At 42.4% G+C, this 19,575-nt stretch overlaps 1 protein-coding gene across 3 annotated transcripts; it reads left to right on the forward strand.

Moving 5' to 3' along the window:
• The first annotated feature begins 31 nt into the window (after positions 1-31).
• On the forward strand, positions 32-16,354 carry LOC120432741 (intraflagellar transport protein 43 homolog A). Of its 3 annotated transcripts, none has more exons than XM_039603201.1 (10): positions 32-383; positions 956-1,097; positions 3,361-3,462; positions 7,782-7,852; positions 10,126-10,161; positions 10,954-11,000; positions 14,674-14,746; positions 15,556-15,631; positions 15,760-15,822; positions 16,055-16,354. In XM_039603201.1, exons 2-10 carry the CDS (start codon positions 1,053-1,055, stop codon positions 16,151-16,153), a joined length of 612 nt encoding a protein of 203 aa, XP_039459135.1. In that variant the 5' UTR covers positions 32-383; positions 956-1,052; the 3' UTR covers positions 16,154-16,354. The 3 variants fall into 3 exon arrangements, with proteins under 3 accessions (XP_039459135.1, XP_039459137.1, XP_039459134.1); XM_039603203.1 differs by lacking the exon at positions 32-383 and adding an exon at positions 2,858-2,920 and having other exon boundaries at positions 944-1,097; positions 15,760-15,920; XM_039603200.1 differs by lacking the exon at positions 32-383 and having other exon boundaries at positions 970-1,097; positions 15,760-15,920.
• Positions 16,355-19,575: the final 3,221 nt, after the last annotated feature.

Genomic DNA, 19,575 nt, shown 5'->3' on the forward strand with positions numbered 1-19,575 from the left:
TGCTGCCAAACAGTGTTTGAATCATACGCAGCGTAACATTGGGCAATAAGATTTCGCAAGAGAGAAGGGTTGCAATAGTTTGTCAAGTAAATAGCTGCATTTTATGGATGTGGCTGAAATTAAGTCACGTTCTGTTGTGTGCCCCACGCGCGCTCCTAGCAGTTTAAAAATCTAAACCTGGAGAGGTTTACGTGCTGAATATTTTTTAATCGTGGGCAAAATAAAGTGCTAATGAAGTAAAGTTCAAAGTTAACATGCAGAACTTCTGAGGGTGCGCAAGCCAGCAGCACGCGGTCCTCTGCAGGCTGCTACCGTTCAGCGCCTCCCCAGTATCATAATGAAAGGAGACAGCGACATCTCGCGGACCACGCAGGGAATTGAAGGTACAATTTGATTTCATCTTTATTTTTTACCTGCTTTCTCAAATTAGATATTTTGCGCTCAGAACAAGAGTATCACTTTATCCATTTAGAAAACAACAACAACAAAACAAAGAAACAAACAACATAAATATAAAATAAAAAGCGACAACAATACCTCCTGTTTTTCTTCAGCAAATGTAATTTTTACTCTTAAAAAATGAATTCATATTATGAGTTTAAAATATATATATATGTATATTTTTGCCTGTTTGTTTGTATTTCCGGACGTAATTATCCAAGGATTTTTTTTTTTTTTTTTTTATTTTTGGACACACCATAATTATCTGTTGACTCACCATTAAATCAGAAAGAAAAATGGGGCAAATGTTCGGAGTAGGCGTCTTATTTATTCAACAGTAATGTCTGGGGAACTCCAGTAGAACAAGGAAACATTGTTATCATTAGCTAATATTCGTACTCACATACAAACGAGCAGCATGGGCGTTATAGCAGATTCCCTATCAATATCAATACACGCATCTATTTATTTGTTTGTTTGTTTACTTACTAACGATATTTGGGGCGGTCCAAAGGCACTTTCCTCCTGATTTGCGTTACCATGGAGAGCGTTGCTGTGTGACGCCTGGTGGTATCCAGGAAGAAGGTGAACTAGCTGGTAGAAGGAAAAAAATGGACGATAATTTCCAACAAGGCAATGGTGGAATGGCAAGAAATGTAAGTAGGTTGTTATATCATTAAAATGCACATAGCAAGGTAATGGGAGGAAAGTAGCATTAATTCTGAGCTATTCTGGATGAGTTGAGGGCACTGTATAACGGTGCAGCGATGCTAGTTAGCTAATTAGCTTTCTGTTTCGCTAATGCGAGCTTCAGTAATAGCCAGTCAGTAAATGATATGCCAGTTTAACCTATCAGTTACCTGCTCATTATCATCGTCATTCGCTGTTTTTGAGCACTGGCAGCGGGAAGGGTTATCTGCATATTCAGCTGACTTTAACTTCTGGGTTAGCCACAGATGATGCTAGCTGTAATTTCCCCCACAAGCATAGCTGAGTGTTTTGGTAGCTTCGTGTAAACTCTGACCTGGTTCTGTGTCTAGCATTACTCCCTCAGAAAACGTACAGGAAACATGCATACTGTGGTCCCACTGCTACCAACTTTCTCCATAAAAGGCAAGAATGCCTGCTGTCCTGATAATGTTTCGGGGATACAGTCATCTCTTTTTGTTGGTGCTTGTGGTTCACACACGTTCACATTTCTATAGACTACACAGAAAACATGACTTCAAATCTGAAATAAGACCAACCACTTTTAGTTGGCAAAAAGACAATGTTTCATTCGATTTATACTAGGTGTCTTTGAACTAATGTAGATATTGATAAGTTTTTGTTGATAGTAAATCCAATTTTTTATTAATCATATAGGTGATATTCTTTGTGAATCTACTTTTTTTTAATTCCTCCAACATGTAAGCTTCATGGGTCACTCCATGGAAAATGGGTGTCTCCCTCCTGAACCCCTCAGAATCAGATGTTTTGTTTTTGTTTTAATAACTTTAGTTTATTTATTGAAGCCATGCAAAATTCTGCCTATATGCTGTAAATGTTTTCCAAGTTACAGGTCCTTGAAGTACAAAGGAGTGGGTTGAGATTTGACGCTTTTTTATTTCCTAATTTTTTTCTAGCAGTTTGAGCCATCATACTCTGTTACATATCTGAAGCTAGCCACTTACGATTTTCATGGCTGAAAAACAATTTTAAAAACTGTAGCCACATCACTTGTACCCATTCCAAGTTTCACAATCTAAAACCAAAATCTTGTTTTTGTTCTGCAGCTATGCAAACCACACCCGTTCATAGTTGTCTTTCACTCAGTATTGTCATGGTTTTAATTTCTTTAACAGATTAAACGGGGGTGTTAAGAAATGATTATGTTGAAACCGAAAGAATTATGGCTAGAAGATGAGCCTGGTATCAGAATGTAGGTAAAAAAAAAAAAATCTATCTTTGTTTCTGTTACTTTACATCATAGACATTACATTGATGGAGTTTTGCTATTTAAACAGTGATCTGTGGAAAGATATTGATGCTCAAAGTTGTAGAAATCATGTCATGCTGAACCAAAATAATATTTTGGTTTCCAATTGTAACATTTGGAGTGGGCGCTGTTTTTAAAAGAGCTTAAAGGTACAGTGTTTTAAAATCTCACCACTAGATATTAGTAGATTGCAAATTGGTACATAATCCACACTGGCCAAATTTTGACCTTCTCCTGCTTTCTTGCTCCTAGGGCCTGTAAAATGTTCATAGTGGTGTAGTACTTCTAGCTGCTCGGTTATTCCCAGTGGGTACTACAGCGAATGGATCCACATATGGGATATGGCACAGAGTTTACAAAAAACGGTCCTTTCTGACACAACCCTCCAATTTATCCTTATCTTATGACTGTCTGAGGCTGGGTTGTGTCTTTTCCCAGGATGTTAGGGGAATGTTGAAAACACTACACCACTGACCCACCGGACGTTTTCATAGTATGGAGGTAAAAGTTTTCATGGCTTCGTAAAATATTCTGAAGTTATTGTGAAAAAAACAAGCAAACAGCTATTTCAGATTTTTGACATCATTTCAAATCTTTAAAATCTCTACATGTGTGCATGAGTGGAAAACAAATGACTCAGGTGTACAAAAGCTCCACTTCCATGAGTTTGACGTCATTGTTTAGCAATGTGCAGCTGTTGGAAAAAAGAAAACATGCCAGGAATTGATAAGGTTGGATGCAGAAGTTTCCAGAGAATTAGACCGTTTGGAACCTCCTTTTAACTGGAACCTGTTCTTGATTCCCATCCCATTTTCAGAAAACATTTAATGTGACAGTTAAAGGAAATTAAAACCACAAATTATTTTGTAAACCACAAATAACTGTGCCAATGTCTGTCACATACAGTGGTTTTATATGTTGAAATTAAACACATTTCCCAGGTTGCCAAGTCTGGACGAAGAGCTCGTCCTGCGGCACACCAGTCATCGTTTGAAGAGACTCGTCACATAAGGAAGTCCTCCACCTCTGCTTCAGCAGGAGAGGTATGCAATCATGTGATAATAAACCTCTGCATGTTATAACATTCATTTACAAGGTCATAAATATGCATTTTGGTCTTGTCTCATACATGAATTACAGGATGATGATGAGGTAGGTAGCATGAATTAAGCGATGACTTTGCATGGCTTCTAGTCCTAATGCTCAGCTTATCAACTTTATACCATTTCCGGTTATCTTACATTTCTTTTATCATGAAGTTGTTTACTTCAGTTCATCTGATTAGATTTGATAGGACTTAAATTACAGCTCACCTCGAAGAGCCAGCTTGACACACATGGTATAAAGTTTGATTGGAGTGCATAATGCAGGTGATGAGATGTTTGAGTTGCTGTTTTTCTACTTTAGCAGGTTTTAAAGTGCTCCAGAAAACTCAGAATAGCTGCTCTTTATTTGTTGGCCTGTATATGTTGGATCTTATGTGTTGCATTAAGGGTTTGAAGTGTTACTTCATATAAACTCTAAATCCTTTTAACCTTGTGAGTCACAAAACATTGTAGTCGTCTTCAGTTGGCTTATTTAGTATCTACCAGCAACTGATAAATCCTCTCTTTCTACAAGTGCCTTTTTTACATGAATCACTTCAAGTCATGGCCCAGTTTTCATTGTAAAGTTTGCTTCTTGTTGCCCTTGAATCATGTTGCATGTAATCATAAGAAGACAGATCTTAAGTGACAGTTGAAATACAACAAATCACTTCACTGTCGTTGGCATTTATAGGATCGGTCACATCTCCTGGATTGGCAAACTGTAAACCAGCCAGCATTCCCAGAGCAAATATTCCAGCAATGCTCTTGCTTTAGGCTAATCTTCCCAAATTAGGCCAACTTTCCTAATGTATGAACTGGTATTCTCGCGCCCTCTCTGACCTGCTGTGCACATGCAGTACATTTTTCCAGAGTGCCGTGCGACTGGGTGGCGTTTTTGCAGTCTTCGTTTATCAAACCCGTTCTCTTCTGCCTGAAATACCCAACTGATTGGTCACATTCCTGACATCCTTTTAAACAAAGACTCATTGCTTTTATGGGCTCATAGAGTTCGGTCACTACAAGTTCCTCGCCCTAGAGACCGTCATAGAATCCCAAATTAGAAACCTTAAGGGCTAAGCTAATTGCCGTAATAGCCATAACTATTTTACTACAGCTGTGAGCTTCATATTTGGTCATGAGGAATTGGATGCTCGCAGTTTTTGTTTTGTTTCTCAGGACTATTTTGGTCCTCCCCATTTTTGTTGAGTGAAATAACTGCCACAGGATACATTTATTGCACACAGGATGCACTTGACCTTATTATCTCATCCCTTATGAAAATTGTCCATTGTTGAAATGCCACATATGAAACATCAAAGAGATTTCACGTCATGTGAAAAAAATGTTTAAATGCTGCTCTAAAAAAGCCTCCATAATTGTAATCCCTTTTTTGTTCCTATTAAAGAGACAGTTACTAATTGCACAAAGTTGAGGGAGCTCGTTCAGCCTCAGCTCTCTCGATTAATGGTAATATACAGTGGAGCAGAGTGGGCTCCCCCTCCCTCTGCCCTGCTTAATGGTGACATTCAGATTTATAAATGGCTTCAGTAAAGGAACCAGCCATGAAAGATTATTTCCTCTTTCATCATAAATGAAAGAAATTCTTCACGAACACTTTGTCCTCTGCAGACCCAATTTAGTAATGAGAAATGTTGTCCCTCTTTTTCCCTAATTCATTTGTCTAGTGCCCACCCTTGTGCGCGCTGAGGAATTTATTCATTCAAACGCTGGCCTCAGGGTCCCGGTCTCAGGATCAAGATGCTTACTCCGTTTACTATTTTCAGAATCAAAGAAGTAGACAGAGTGGGAGGTCATTTTTTTCCCCTCTGGCTCAGTTTTAGGGTCAGACTTAATTCCCACACTCTGCTCTATACGTTCTAATGCTTCAAATGGTTACTACTGAAAACTATAATAAACTAAACTATTTAGTGCACATGCAGTAGACCAGCGGTCCCCAATCCTTGGGCCATGAACCGGTATCTGTCCGTGAGTTGTTTGGTACCGGGCCTCGAGAGTTGAGGCTCGGGTGTGAAATTCATGGTTTCGGTTTTTTACGATGTCAGACGTGTGCTCCTAGCAGTGAACCCCAGAAAGGCGGCCGGTCCAGACGGAGTACCTGGCAAGGTACTAAGAGCATGCGCACACCAGCTCACCCTCATCTTCACCAGACTCTTCAACCTATCACTGGATCAGGCAGCCATCCCATCCTGTCTAAAATCAGCCACAATCATCCCAGTGCCGAAGAAGTCTCCCATCACCAGCCTGAATGATTACCGCCCTGTGGCCCTCACACCGGTAATCATGAAATGCTTCGAGAGACTAGTCCTTCAGCACATCAAGGACTACCTGCCCCCAGAATTCGACCCCCACCAGTTTGCATACCGCGCAAACAGATCCACAGAAGACGCCATCGCCACAGCCCTCCACGCTGTGCTGAGTCACCTAGAGCAGCGGCAGAGCTACGTCCGAATGCTCTTCGTGGACTACAGCTCAGCCTTTAATACTATCATCCCGGACATCCTCATCAACAAACTGGTCACTCTTGGCCTCCCTCCTCTCACATGTGCCTGGATAAAGGACTTTCTCACAAACCGGCCCCAGACTGTAAGACTCGGCCCTCATCTCTCCTCCACTCGCACACTGAGCACCGGCTCCCCACAGGGCTGTGTGCTGAGCCCCCTCCTGTATTCTCTCTACACCCACGACTGCAGTCCGGCCCACAACAACACTCTCATCATCAAGTTTGCTGATGACACCACGGTAGTCGGACTCATCTCGAAGGGAGACGAGGCAGAGTACAGAGAGGAAGTCCTGAAGTTGGCAGCATGGTGTTCAGAAAACAACCTGGCACTGAACACCAAGAAAACCAAAGAGCTCATTGTTGACTTCAGGAGACACAGCACTGACTTGGTCCCCTCTACATCAACGGGAGTGTGTGGAGAGGGTCCACACCTTCCGGTTCCTTGGTGTCCTCATCTCTGCTGACATCTCCTGGACGGAAAACATCTCAGCGGTCATCAAGAAGGCCCAACAGCGGCTGCACTTCCTGAGAGTCCTCAGGAAGTACAAGCTGAACTCCAACCTGCTGCTGACCTTCTACCGCTCGTCCATTGAGAGCCTGCTAACCTACTGCATCACGGTATGGTACGGCAGCTGCACCAAGGCAGATAGAGCGAGGCTTCAGAGTGTGGTCAAGACAGCACAAAAGATCATCGGCTGCCCTCTCCCTCCCTGATGGACATTTATTCCTCCCGCTGCCTCAGCAGAGCAGCAAACATTATCAAGGACAGCTCCCACCCTGGTTTCAACATGTTCAGCCTGCTTCCCTCAGGGAAGCGCTACAGGTGCATCAACACTAAAACCCACAGACTCAAAAACAGCTTCTTCCCCAAAGCGATAACCACCCTGAACTCACACATGCACCGATAACACAGCCCCCCACTTCCCACTTCCTCTATGGACCACCACTATTTATACCAATTCCATGTGCAATAACTCAACTGTACATACATAACACTATTTATTACATATTGTTTACGATTTGTAAATTGTACATTTTATATATATATATATATATACACATCTTCTTCCCTATGTTAATACTGTCCATATGTATATAGCGCTGCAGAACTGTACCCCCCCCAACATGTTTACACTGAGTAGGAGATGCTCTGTATCTCATTGTACAGCTGTATAATGACAATAAAGGCATTCTATTCTATTCTATTCTATTAATTTATTTTTTTTATCATTTTTATTGTTAACTCGGTTTCCCTGGGTGTTTTCCCGTGTGTTATGAATAAATCTTATTTTTTGGTACCGTTACTGGATTTATTTTGTTGTATTTATCCGCGACACCTTAATGGACGGCCCGTGAAAATATTGTTGGACATAAACCGGTCTGTGGCGCAAAAAAGGTTGGGGACCGCTGCAGTAGACGATCCTTTGCTCAGCAGATCAGGAATGTTGTTTACTCCACAGGTGGTTCGATCAGCATACCTTAACAAGACAGTTTCTTTTTTCTTTTTCTTATCAATTTTTGGATTAATGCTTCAATTTTGGAGTACCTATTTATCAAATATGTATTTAACACGAGGCCACTGATTCTAAACAAATTTACCCCAACATCTAATGAAAACGTGCCGCTTCTGTGCTATATTTTCCAAGACTAAAGCCTCATAGGAGTTTGAATGCTTTCATATTTATTTACTTATCGTGAGTGTGGGTGAGTAGACATTCAGTGAAGCTCTTACTGAAGTTCTTCCTCCTTACAGGGCCCTCCTCCTAAACCAGCCCGGCGGCAGGGCGGCTGGGCAGAGGACAGCTCTGGATCTGGTTCTGCCAAGTACGTATTTTCACGTTTGCCCCCTCCATGTCTTGCGACTACAATGAAACTAAGCTGGGACTCCAAGCCGTGGTCTTGTTTTATGTGTTATTAATGAACTCTCATGCTGTTGAATGAGCTTATTTATCAGTGCATATTTGGCACTCGGGCTGTGAATCAACAAGGTTAGAGGAAGCCTGTCTGAGCAGGCAACTCTCCATTCGTCTTCATCTGTGAGCAAGGCGGTAATTGACATGGTTAATGCATCAGCCACAGGAGGGCACTGTTAGTCAGCTAGCCACTTCATCATGGGGGTTCAAGCCACTTAATCACCCCTTACCACTGCAGTCTGCTCTTTACACAAGGATCACAACATGGAGAATTCATGAAATATGTTGAACAGATGGAAGGTGTTTGCCAAAAGGCTTCGTCTCAGACTAACACATCTAAATCGTAATATTCTCCTTCACTGACTCAATATGAGATGTTTTAATACACTGTAGAACAGTTTGTTCTTCCAACTGCCGTTGCGCTTCTTTTGTTCGGTCAGTGGAAGTGGGAGCACAGGAGATGCATTGAAGTGAACAGGCTGAGTCAATTGTATTTATTTGCGTAGTTTGCTGCACCGTTAGTGCAAGCAGGGAGAACAGCAAACTCAATAGATCTTTCCTTTCTCGCAGAAGGTCAGCGTGTCGCTTCTCCGCTTTTGCGTAGCCCCCGCTTGATTCCCGGTCTCAAAGTGATTGAAATACAGGAGGTGTAAAAGGGGTTTGCACGTGCATTGATCCTCTCTGAAACAAAGTAAGTAATGGTCCCCCCTGGAACCAGCAAGGACTTTTCCCTTCAATGTCACCCCTCATGCTCAATCACCACCGCCCTCCTCCCACTAATCCCAGCGCAGAAATCCCAGGATTTGTCGATCTATCACTTCTAATTGACACTAAATGATCTGTCAGTTTATTGATGAACCTTTGAAACCAGGTTGTCACAATATATTTTATCCCTAACAACTTTTTCCAGACAGTTTTACCATGTCTATCGCTTTGCCTTACATGAGTCTTAATCAAGGGGCCTGTAATGTGTCTTAAGTGTCGCCACCCCCGCCCCGCAGACAGGACACCATCCAAGGGCAGGCAGGTAGGCTCCCTCAGCTCCTCTCTCGCTCGCCTGATTGGACTCTGCTGGCTTCAGATCGGCTGGTTTGGCCGCAGATAGCGTGCAAAAGATGGACAAAGCAGTAAATGAGCAGAGAACTGGCAAGATGAAGTGTTTAAGATAATTTTTCTTATTGGAAAAAAAGATTATTAACGCTACTCATAACAATATAATATAAGATATAAGACTTGATATGGATTTATTTTCTTGTACTTGAAAGTTTCTCTGAACTACCTGAAGTTATAGTCCAGTCAATTTCATTACGTTATTAAAGCTGCACTTTGGATTCACAGGTTTCGTGATCTGTGATTTAAAAAAAACATACCACATCATCCTATGAACTTAGACCCATAACTTCAACAAGGAAAAACACCAAAAAAATTTAATTAACCTCAGGCAGATCAACAGGAAATGAAATCCTTATGGTGAAAAATGATGATAAGATATTACCTTTGAAAAACAAGCTACGAAAAAATGTTCTTATTTGTTGCCAGTGTCGTTATTGTCCCAATGTTGGGACAGATTTATTTTAATAAGAACCTCTTAATACTTGTTCTAGATTAAAATACAAAAGGATTTATTTATGGATTTAAGTTTGAGCTTCGTATCGATCTGCACATAATAGCTGCTTGTGCTCTTGAGTTTAGGACATGCTAAAGTATTAAAAGAATAAAGAAGTGAAAGGCTGATTGAATCACCTTTAAAACCACTAGGGGTCACTACTCAACCAGGAGAACCAACAAATGTATTTAGCTCTACGAAGGAAGATTAAAAATTATATTGAAAAACATTTTTGGGGTATGCTTTAAAAAATACACATAACTTACAATGTTCTGTTTTATTTCTGCATTTGTGTGATTATATGCTTTGCATATTAATAATGCTGCATTTTTGGTGTGTCAATGTGCGTCTTTTCATACTGAGTGAAAATAAATGGAGAGAAGTCTGTAAATAGTTGCTGAGGCTGTTAGACTATTATTATAGGCTGAGAAAACAGAAGACAACTACTGGGAACTCCACTAACACAGATGAAAGAGATATGCCTACCAGGAGCTTACTGTTATTTCGAAAGAAATGCAATCTAATATGTTTGTGTTATTAAATTTGTGTGAAAATTATTTTTCTCTGGTGACGTACAGATCTTCGAGAAGACCTGCAGCTGAGGACCTCGAAGAGTAAGTAGGAGCAATATTTTATTCTTTCAGCTGTCAGATGACTTTCATAACTGTTAACACTTTTGTATAAAAATAGGCCAGTTTAAATTTTTGTTCTTTTCACATAAAGTGGAAATGGCACTCTACTTCCCCAGTTGTCCTTGGTTGTAACTAATCCTTGCCTTTCCAAGAACAATCACTTAATATGATTAAAATCCAGCGTGACTGAGTTGCCGTCACTTTTACTGCTGTTTGCCTGTTATTCTAGTCCCCCCCATCCACCCTCACACCATTGTGTGACCAGAATAGACATCCACATGAGAAGAGGCAGGTAGAGGACATAGTCCTGTATGTTTGACTCATCATTGCAGCTGGAGCTTGGTGCCTGGATGGCTATAGTGAGACAGAGGCTTTGTGTGAAAGTGATGATGTTACTCTGCCGAAAAATCCCTTAGGTTGTGCTTCTGTCACAATTGTCTTGTCTTAGTAATACTTATTCAGACTGTGCCTCCAGCTGGGTTTTAAAAAAAATAATTCTTAGAGGTGATCTTGTCTAGGACAGGCAGGCTGTGTTAACCCAGACAGCACAACTGTGTCTCATAGCAGCTTTGTCAGAGGCTGTTATTCTAAAGTCTGACTCAGACTGTAGGAAAGTGAACAAGCGCCCTACCTATCATAAGAAAGAACAAAAACAGGCCCATCATCAAAGAAAAGTCTAGGAGCCAACTCACTCACTCACTCCCTATGATGACTGTTAAGATAGGGTTTGAAAGCATTAAATAATTCATACTCTCATACTTCCTGTTTCTACAGCCGCCGCCTGCGACCACAAACTCCCCAGGGATCAGATGATGAAGGAGGTAAGAGCACCCTTGCAATCCCCACTCTCTGTGTCTCCTTACGGGCAAAGCGGAGCCCTCCAGTGCCTCACCGGCACATTCATCCTCAGAAAGTAGAGCAGATAAGCAGGCGGTCAGATCATTGCTTTTCACTGGTGCTCAAACCATATTTCTCCCTGAATATAGCGTGGATTTGTGTGTTAGAACGCTGACTTTGACCACTGAAAGTATGAGCGCGGTCCTTTTGATCAGCGTGACGAGGGAATATGCTCATTTGATGGAGAGTACTCTGGCCAGATTGAGGTTGTCCAACCATCAGCCAGAACAACGCAGTTAATCACAAAATGCACACACATGGACACAAAGTGTCAGACTGGTGCTGTTGAATACAGATCCAGTGGTAACACTGCTGCATTGACTAAGTGACCCGAGGGCTCAATAGTGTGCACCACAAACAATGTTTGGACTGATGGAGGAATTTTCAGCAAGGTGCTGCTGAAGATAAATGCAGCGTTTTGCAGTGCAAAGCAGTAATGGGAACAGGGTTAAATAGGCTTAGTTAATATTAGTTGGCATGCATGCTAAGAGACGTGCACATGTTTATGAACAAAGTGAAAACCTTTTCTGTTAAAACGGCCATATTGTCATTTTATTAGGAAATAAAATAAGAATACTACTACGATTAATAATAAGACGATGAAAAAAATACCTAGTACACTGTACAATGACTCTTTAGAAGATGGCAAGAATTCTTGTTTAATTCTTTGTTTATGAATCTGCTGAGTTTAAAGAGTACATATGTTGTCACAATGATATGCAGAGATTTTAAACTGTATTATTTATTATTAACTCTTGGTAATTCTGCTCAGTTGTATTTTTCTGATGTGTTTTAGTTGCTTAATTTAAAAAGTAGAAATATATTCCAAAATATAAATGATGTTACAGGGCAGTGATAAATATTGAATTTCCATTTCAGAAAGTGTTCTTTATATACATGTAATTAATGTACTTCTATATTGTATTTATACACACACGATCGCACTCATATATTGTCAGCACACTGGCTAAAATGGGCAGTTGATTGAAGGGTCCAGAGGTTTGGTTCTCTTGCAGTTAATGCCGCTGGAAAGATTATTACTCTGTGAAGGGAGACCTCTTAATACAGAGCTGGAGGCAGGGGTATTGGAAATTACAGTGCTGAGGGTTAGTGAGATAGCCCCTCCGATCTTGATTATGTCCCCTACCCTTATCCCTTATGTCCACTGGCTACAAGCACAGAGAGAGACAGAGGGAGAGAAGGCTAGCCCCAGTCCCCTGCTCCCTTCTCCCTATCAGCTGCCCCCACAGCCTCCTGCTGGTCACTTAAAATAGCACCAGTGTCGCAAAGACACTCATCTATTTCCTGTCTCACCGTCTCCCACTTAAACTGTGACGTGTTGACTGTTGCTGTCCCGTAAGCCTTTTTAAATGGATTCTCTGGCTAGGTAATCATTCGGCTGGACCCCTGCTTAGATTATAGGGGTCCGAACTGAGGCGAGGACACGGCCCGTTTGCCAAAGTCGCCGACTGGCATGTGCCTGCCGGGAGTATGTCTACATTCACAGCAAATTATCCCCTTTTGATATTTACATGCTTCAGCGAGGAAGCCGGACGCGGCCGTGTAATAAGAATACGCGTGGCCTCTCGCTGCCAGACAAAAGCCACCTTGATACATGTCCAGCTGAGTGAAGGAAGCCAGCGTGGATAATGCGTGCATGCTGAGGGGAATAGGCTTGTCCTGATGGAGTTGCCCTTTGTGTTGGAAGAAAACACTGGCTTGTTTGCAGCTGCTTTTATGGCCCACTTGACCTCTAGTAATAGGTTGGATTTGAAGCTCGTTTTAAAAAATGTTGTTCCTTTTTTTTCCACTTAATAATAGAGTTTGCACATAGACAGCATATGCTTCCGTGCTTCACGTCGAACTCTCACGGAGTGTGTTATTAGTGCGTTACTCGCTGAAATGGAAAAAAAGAGAGTGTGTGTGTGGACAGATAGACAACCCAGGAAGCTGTTTGCAGAGCTGGATGGCAAAGCTTTTTGATGTCATTGCACTAAGACCATTAAATTTGATTGGGGGTCCAGGGGGGACGGATTCTGCTGAACGCTGTGCTTTGTAAATGAGAGGACAAAGTGTCACCGGGGCCTCATGAATATGAAATACCTGCGCCCGCATTTATTTGGATATCAGAAACACAGATGAATCTTGTCAGCGGCTAAACGAGCATGGCATTTTTAATTTGGTTTAATTAAAAAAAGAGAAAGAAATAAGTTATCAGCAGAGTGTGAGGCTTTTGGGCTTCAGCAAAACTTGGGGGGGTAAGGTTTTGACCGGTCTACTCTTGTTTTTTTTAGGATTTATCCATCTCAGAAAAATGTTCAGAATCTAAATATTTTTCTCCTTCTTACATCTAAATTTATGTTTGCTCAAATTCTTTTTTTAGGGGTTATTTTGAAGGAATGGTGACATAGATGCCAAGATATTTCCTCACATCAGATGCAGACTTCCATCTCCTCACCTCTATTTAGCTCCTCTATTGACTTTCCCCTCAGGGTGCAGTACTGTGGTTAGAGATTACTGACAACCCTCTTCATGCAGTCCAGCTCTCTTTTTCTCTCGCTATCTGTCAGGTCTCTTTTCCCTCGCTTCCACTCCCCCACTTTCTTTCTCTGTCACTGTCCACACTCTGCTCTAGAGCTAATAAGGATGTGCACTTTGCTGCCACACCAGAAAAATACTTTTCAGGAAAGACACATCAAACCCAAAGCTGGGACACCTGTGAAGCCTGTACTGTACTTTTTTTTTTTTTTTGCAACTGCTGCACTATGCAAAGAAAATATATATTGTTTGTTATCTGTACAGGCACCTTTCTGACAATCATTGTCAACAAGCGGCAACTTACTCACTATAAAATAGTTGGAGAGACTTTTGTGTCTCTTAACTGCTTATGTCCAGCTATCCAGACTACTCTACAACTCTTATCATCCCTCTCTTATTTCCCTGCCTTGATATGTCCATCTGAAAAATGCTGTGAAAGTTTGCCCTCTCCTTCTTGGGAGTGAAGCCATCCTCTGTCCTGTTGCGTTTTGCCAATTAAAGCGGGTTCCCACTGTTTGAGCAGCGGGCTGCCGGCTCCTGGCACCGCAGCCCCTGCCAGGCCGCACTGTGACTTCCGACCCCACACAGATGGGCCCGCAAGCAAATACTCGTGCACATGGCTGGATACCGCTCCAGTCGGAGTGGCAGAGTGGACATGGAGGTCGGCCTACCGGCCACCGCAGGTCCTGGGGGTGGGCGGCACTGACAGGGCCCAAATGCTAAGGTAGCAGGGGGTGCTTTCTGGGGAGCCCCTGGCCAGCACCCCTCTCACAGCAGGATGAGCTGCCGCCTTGCCTTCTGAATATTCATGGCCGCATGGCTATTGTGACAGGGCAGCTCTTATGTGGATGTAGCACACAAAAGGGAGGGGAGGAAGTGCCGCATACAGGCACGTAACCTTCTAGCAGCCGTCCACAGGGAATTTACAGTAATTTAAACAATGTTTTTGTATTTGTAAGAATGCTAAATGGTCTTTTGATGATTATTTGATGTTCTTAAATGTGCCACTTCTACAAATGTATCAGATGGACTCTGCTTTTTTTTATTGTGTGTATTTAGACATCCCAACGATTCCTGATCTGGATGAAGTGCAAGAAGAAGATCTCACCATGCAAATTGCTGCTCCACCATGGTAGTTAATTCCTTAAACTGTAAACACTTTCAAGCCACTTAATCACTTTGGACACACACACACACACACACACACACACACACACACACACACACACACACACACACACACACACACACACACAGAGTGTGACTTACAGAGCCCCAACTCTATGATCTTAAACCTCTGTCCATGCACAGAGCAGTGGCTCAGTAGACTATTCTAGTGTCTTTCATGTTAACTGGCCTCCATTGATGCTGTTGCAGAGTGCCTTGCTGTATCAGGCTGAAATGGAGAAATAACAGTTGGGTGTGATTTATGCAACTCTCTTGCCAGGGTCCTTACTAACCGGGCCCTTTGATTTACAGGGCAGTGAGAGACACGTCGACATGTGTCGAATATGTTGCAAGGCTATGACAGCGGTGGAGGTTATTAGGCTGGGGCTTGCTCTCTGTGCGAGATAATATCCACATTGAACTCATTGCGAGGGCAATGTAGCGTGTAATGTGCAGTAAGTAGGACTGGCATGCACTGCTAGGCCCCGGCCACTTTGAGAGCCCCCCCACTTAATTCCAACCCACAGATAAGCAGCTGGGTTTCAATTTGAAGTGTTTAACACTTGGCAACCATCTCCTGCTCTCTCTGGCCTTTCCTTGAAATCTTAGAGCTTAAGTGTGTGAAAACTTCACACTCATCTAAGCCACTTTGCAGTCTTGCTTTGTGTGTATTCTGAAAGCAGGATTTTCTCTGTGACATGCTGTTTTCACCGAAATACAAGTTTGTTTACAGTATAAGTGCATCAGAAGCCTGACTTCCTGTCACTCTGTTAGTATTCAGGTGAACCGGGTAATGACCTACAGAGATCTGGACAATGATCTGAAGAATTATTCTGCATTCCAAACCTTAGTGAGTCAAGGACACCTTATTTTTTAAAAAATACCTTCAATGTTCTCCTGCGCCTTCTCTTCAAGGTGGCAACTCTCATCACCTCTGTTTATGCAAGCTAAGTGAATTTTACTGCACTATTTCCTCAGGATGGAGAGATCGACTTGAAGCTACTCACCAAGGTTTTAGCACCCGAGCAGGAGGTGAGGGAGGTGAGTGAATTTTTAGTAAATATAGCTTGTGAGCTCCCAACGAAAGGCCTGTCCAGCTGTTTCTTGAGCACCAGGGGAGGTTGCTGTCTGTCTCTCAGGTAATCAAGATTTATGATGTGTACATTAACACCCTCTGCTCCCCCCCACCTCTATTCCCTGTACTCACTTTCTTGGTATGTCTCGCTCTGCCTCTCTAATTCTTCTTTTCTTCTGTCTCTCTTTTGCTCTGCAGGATGATGTGAGCTGGGAATGGGATCATCTGTTTACAGAGGTGTCCTCGGAGCTGCTGATGGAATGGGATCAAGGAGAGAGTGAGGAGCTGGCTGTGTAGCCTGCAACACGAGGAGGATGCTTGAACTGAGACATGAAGTTGCTCTAGTAGGAGTGATGGGCGAACGTCCCACTACACAGAAGGGCTACCAACTTACAAACTTCAGTTACTGTTATTTTGTATAAAGTGTGTGTACAGCATTTGGTAAATTTTATAAATAAATAAAGTTATCTGTGGATGGAGCAGTACAGTGTTACCTTACCCTGTTTTTTTTTTTTTAAGTTCACTCGCTCACTTTTTTCTTTGTTAGTTTTAACTCAAAAAGCCAAAAGGCAAAGTGAAAATAGCAGGTACAGATAAAAATGCCCCCACTCTACTAACAGCATTATCAACACCCTCATACAAGTCCAAGGTTGATAATCAGCTAAGCTGAAATCCACTTGATTGTGTTCAAATTAACATTCCTCATTAAAGCCTACAACCTTATTGTTATTGACTGTGCCATTGACTTTATCTTCCAGCTCTTCGATAGGAGCAACCCCTTCTTCACTATTATCTCAAATGTATTGAACAGAGTTCCTATTGACACCTGGGGGATTAGCATACATTATACTTTTTTACTGGATAAAGAGGAATAGATGTGAGATAGGAACAAGGCAGCTGCTAGTGTGAGGTGTGTTTTCTTTAAAGCCAGCAGGCCAGGACAATGGAAAGGAGATGTCTCCATGTCTGAATTTAAAATGGCATTGTGTTCTAAATGGGATCACAGTTGGTGTAACGTGTGGCTTCAACATGTGGCGATCATGTGTATCAGCATTCAGTTTTGCCTTTGGTTCATGTGTGTGAATATAAATGCAGAGCTCCAAAGCCAGGCCGGGTCTATTAGGGAAACAGCTGTAACATTTACAGATTGTGATTAGGTTTATTTCTGAGGCAGAGAGCGGTCTCGTGACATTTGGTGATGCACAGGAAAGTCCTCAAGGGCACACAATCTACGCATCCAACAGCTCAATCACTGCCCATCACAAATAGAATGAAATCTTTTTCATTTGGTGGGCCTTGAATCAACTTCATCAGGAGTAATACCTCAGGACGAGGCTATCACGCGGGATATTTGTGCTCAGAATATTTGTGTGGCAGAATTTTTAAGTGGGGCCCTCAAATTCTGTGAGTGCTTCCTCTCTCTCTCTTTTTTTGTGTATCAGATATACAAATCCACACTTTTTTACCGCCTCCACAATTGGCTTATTTAGCCAGACTTAATGAATTCTGCCCATATGCCCTGAGCAGCTGCTACGTTGCCCCTTCCTCCCGCCCCTGCCGAGCTGCGAAGTGCCCATCCATGTAGAGACAACCTCTAGCTGTCTCTCTGGAGAAGTCTAAGCCTGCCACTCCTCTGCTGGCAGCCAGCCGGTGCTGTCTGAGGTGGACCGCGGACGGGCCGAGGACTCAGATTAGGGCCCAGTGATCACGGGTTGCGGTCGTCCTCAAATGATTGGCCCAGGCGTCGGTGGATCAGAGAGGGGATTAGAGGGAGAGAGAGAGTTGCTGTTTGGCATGTGCTTGCATCCAGCTTCTCAAAGTGACCTCTCTCTACTGCCTCATCCTGCTGCTCTCTTACTTTATTCTCCCCATGTCTCTCTCTGTGTATACTGTATATATCCTGATGCTGCAGCGAGGCTAAGGATGACCTCTCAATGTCTGGGTGCAGTGGATTCAATCACATCAAAACAAGCACAATGCACGCATCATTTCCAGCGAGGAAGACAATTGTGTTCTTTAAGAGCTTTGTGGTGGCTTTTGGATGAACACGGTGTCGCCGCGAGGTGAGCTGAGTCTGAGGCCATGTTGATTATGTGTATATCAGATCAGATGATACAGGCCTCACATGGGTTTAGGGTGCAATTTGTTTTTCCCTTGACATTTTTCTATTAAAATAATGGAGCCATTACCGCTGCAAAAAAAACATCCACACTGCTCCGACGTCTGCTTCCGTAATCCGATATTTCATTGGAAATGCCTCAGTAATGATTTTTGATCTGATGGGAAACACTTTGGAGGAAAGGGTTTCCAGAATTTATGGGGTAAAAGAAGAAGTTTTCTCATGTTAAACTTTATTTATAAAGCAGCAATGTTTGTGAAACCTTAAGGCAAGCATGGCCCAGCTGAGCACAGTGAATTATTTTGGGTTTAAGTAGGCTATTTATCTTTGTCTTCATTGGGTCCCTCAGTAGAACCGACTTTCCATTTTGTGGCAAAGAAAACACATGAGAGGAAGTAATAAAAGCTTAACAGTATTTTAAAAGAAGAAGAAAAAGTAGAAGGGTCCGTTTATGTAATGTTTTTTCCCTCCTCCCCTGTTGACTGGCTTGTCTTGATGTATTTTGATATTGGGCACTAATTGGAAGGATAGACTAGAGATAATATCCTTCCAGCTCTACCTAATATGCTAAGGTGCTGACAGGAGTTTATACATCTTATCTGTTCTCAATATCTCCCTTCCATATGGTTCAAATCCAATATGCTGAGGTGTAATTAAAGAAAATGGGGAGATGTAGAGATAGCTTCAGCCCGATGCCGGGGCCCCTCAGACACAGAGTGAGGGGTGAGGACAGATACGCTAAAGCTCAGAGGAATATTAGGTCCGGTTCATTCCACCAGGGGCCGCGTGCCTGTAACAGGTTCCCTATCAGTGACCTGGCCGGCTCTGCATCAGTCAGGTGCCGCGAACCAGCCACAAGAGGACGATTATCAGTTTAAAAATGAAAAAGAAGAAGAAGCAAGAACAGAAAGACATGCCCCGCTTTTAAACCATGTTTTACTCATTAATTTATAACAAAGAAAAAAAAATATATGCAAGGTCAATTTGAATTCTGAAGCCAGAAATAATACATGCAAATGCAAGCATATTCAAATGGAGCTCGTGCCCTTTGAATCAAACCTCAAAAAGCAGTCTCGGTATTGATTCGCAACAAAGACTCCATGATATTTCAAGTTTAAAGGAGAGATCCTCAACACACCACTAAGGCAGTCAGATCAATATCATTTTTTGATCAAAAGGGGGATTTGCCTTTGAAATGGCCAGATTAAACAGATGTTTTATTTTTCATTAGTTATACTGCACCTTTAAAAGCCCGCAGGGGGGGTCGTGTGTGTGTGTGTGTGTGTGTGTGTGTGTGTGTGTGTGTGTGTGTGTGTGTGTGTGTGTGTGTGTGTGTGTGTTTGGGGGGAGAAGAGGGGAGGGGGAATTACTTCACAAAAGAGACAATGAAAGTGGTATTTTTTAAGACCTAAAGTTTGACGGGTGAACTTTTTTTTTTTTTACTCTCTATTCTTTACTTAATGTTCTGTCGTTCGAAGTCCCAATTTCTTTTCTTTCTTTTTGTTTGTTTACCCAGGTGGGCTCGGACATGAAATGGCTGGGATGGTGGCAGCTTGGAATGCCCCTGGGTATCTTGCTGCCATGGTGTTGTCAAAAGACC

This window comes from Oreochromis aureus, linkage group 19, assembly GCF_013358895.1.
Source record: "Oreochromis aureus strain Israel breed Guangdong linkage group 19, ZZ_aureus, whole genome shotgun sequence".
Lineage (NCBI taxonomy): Eukaryota > Metazoa > Chordata > Actinopteri > Cichliformes > Cichlidae > Oreochromis > Oreochromis aureus.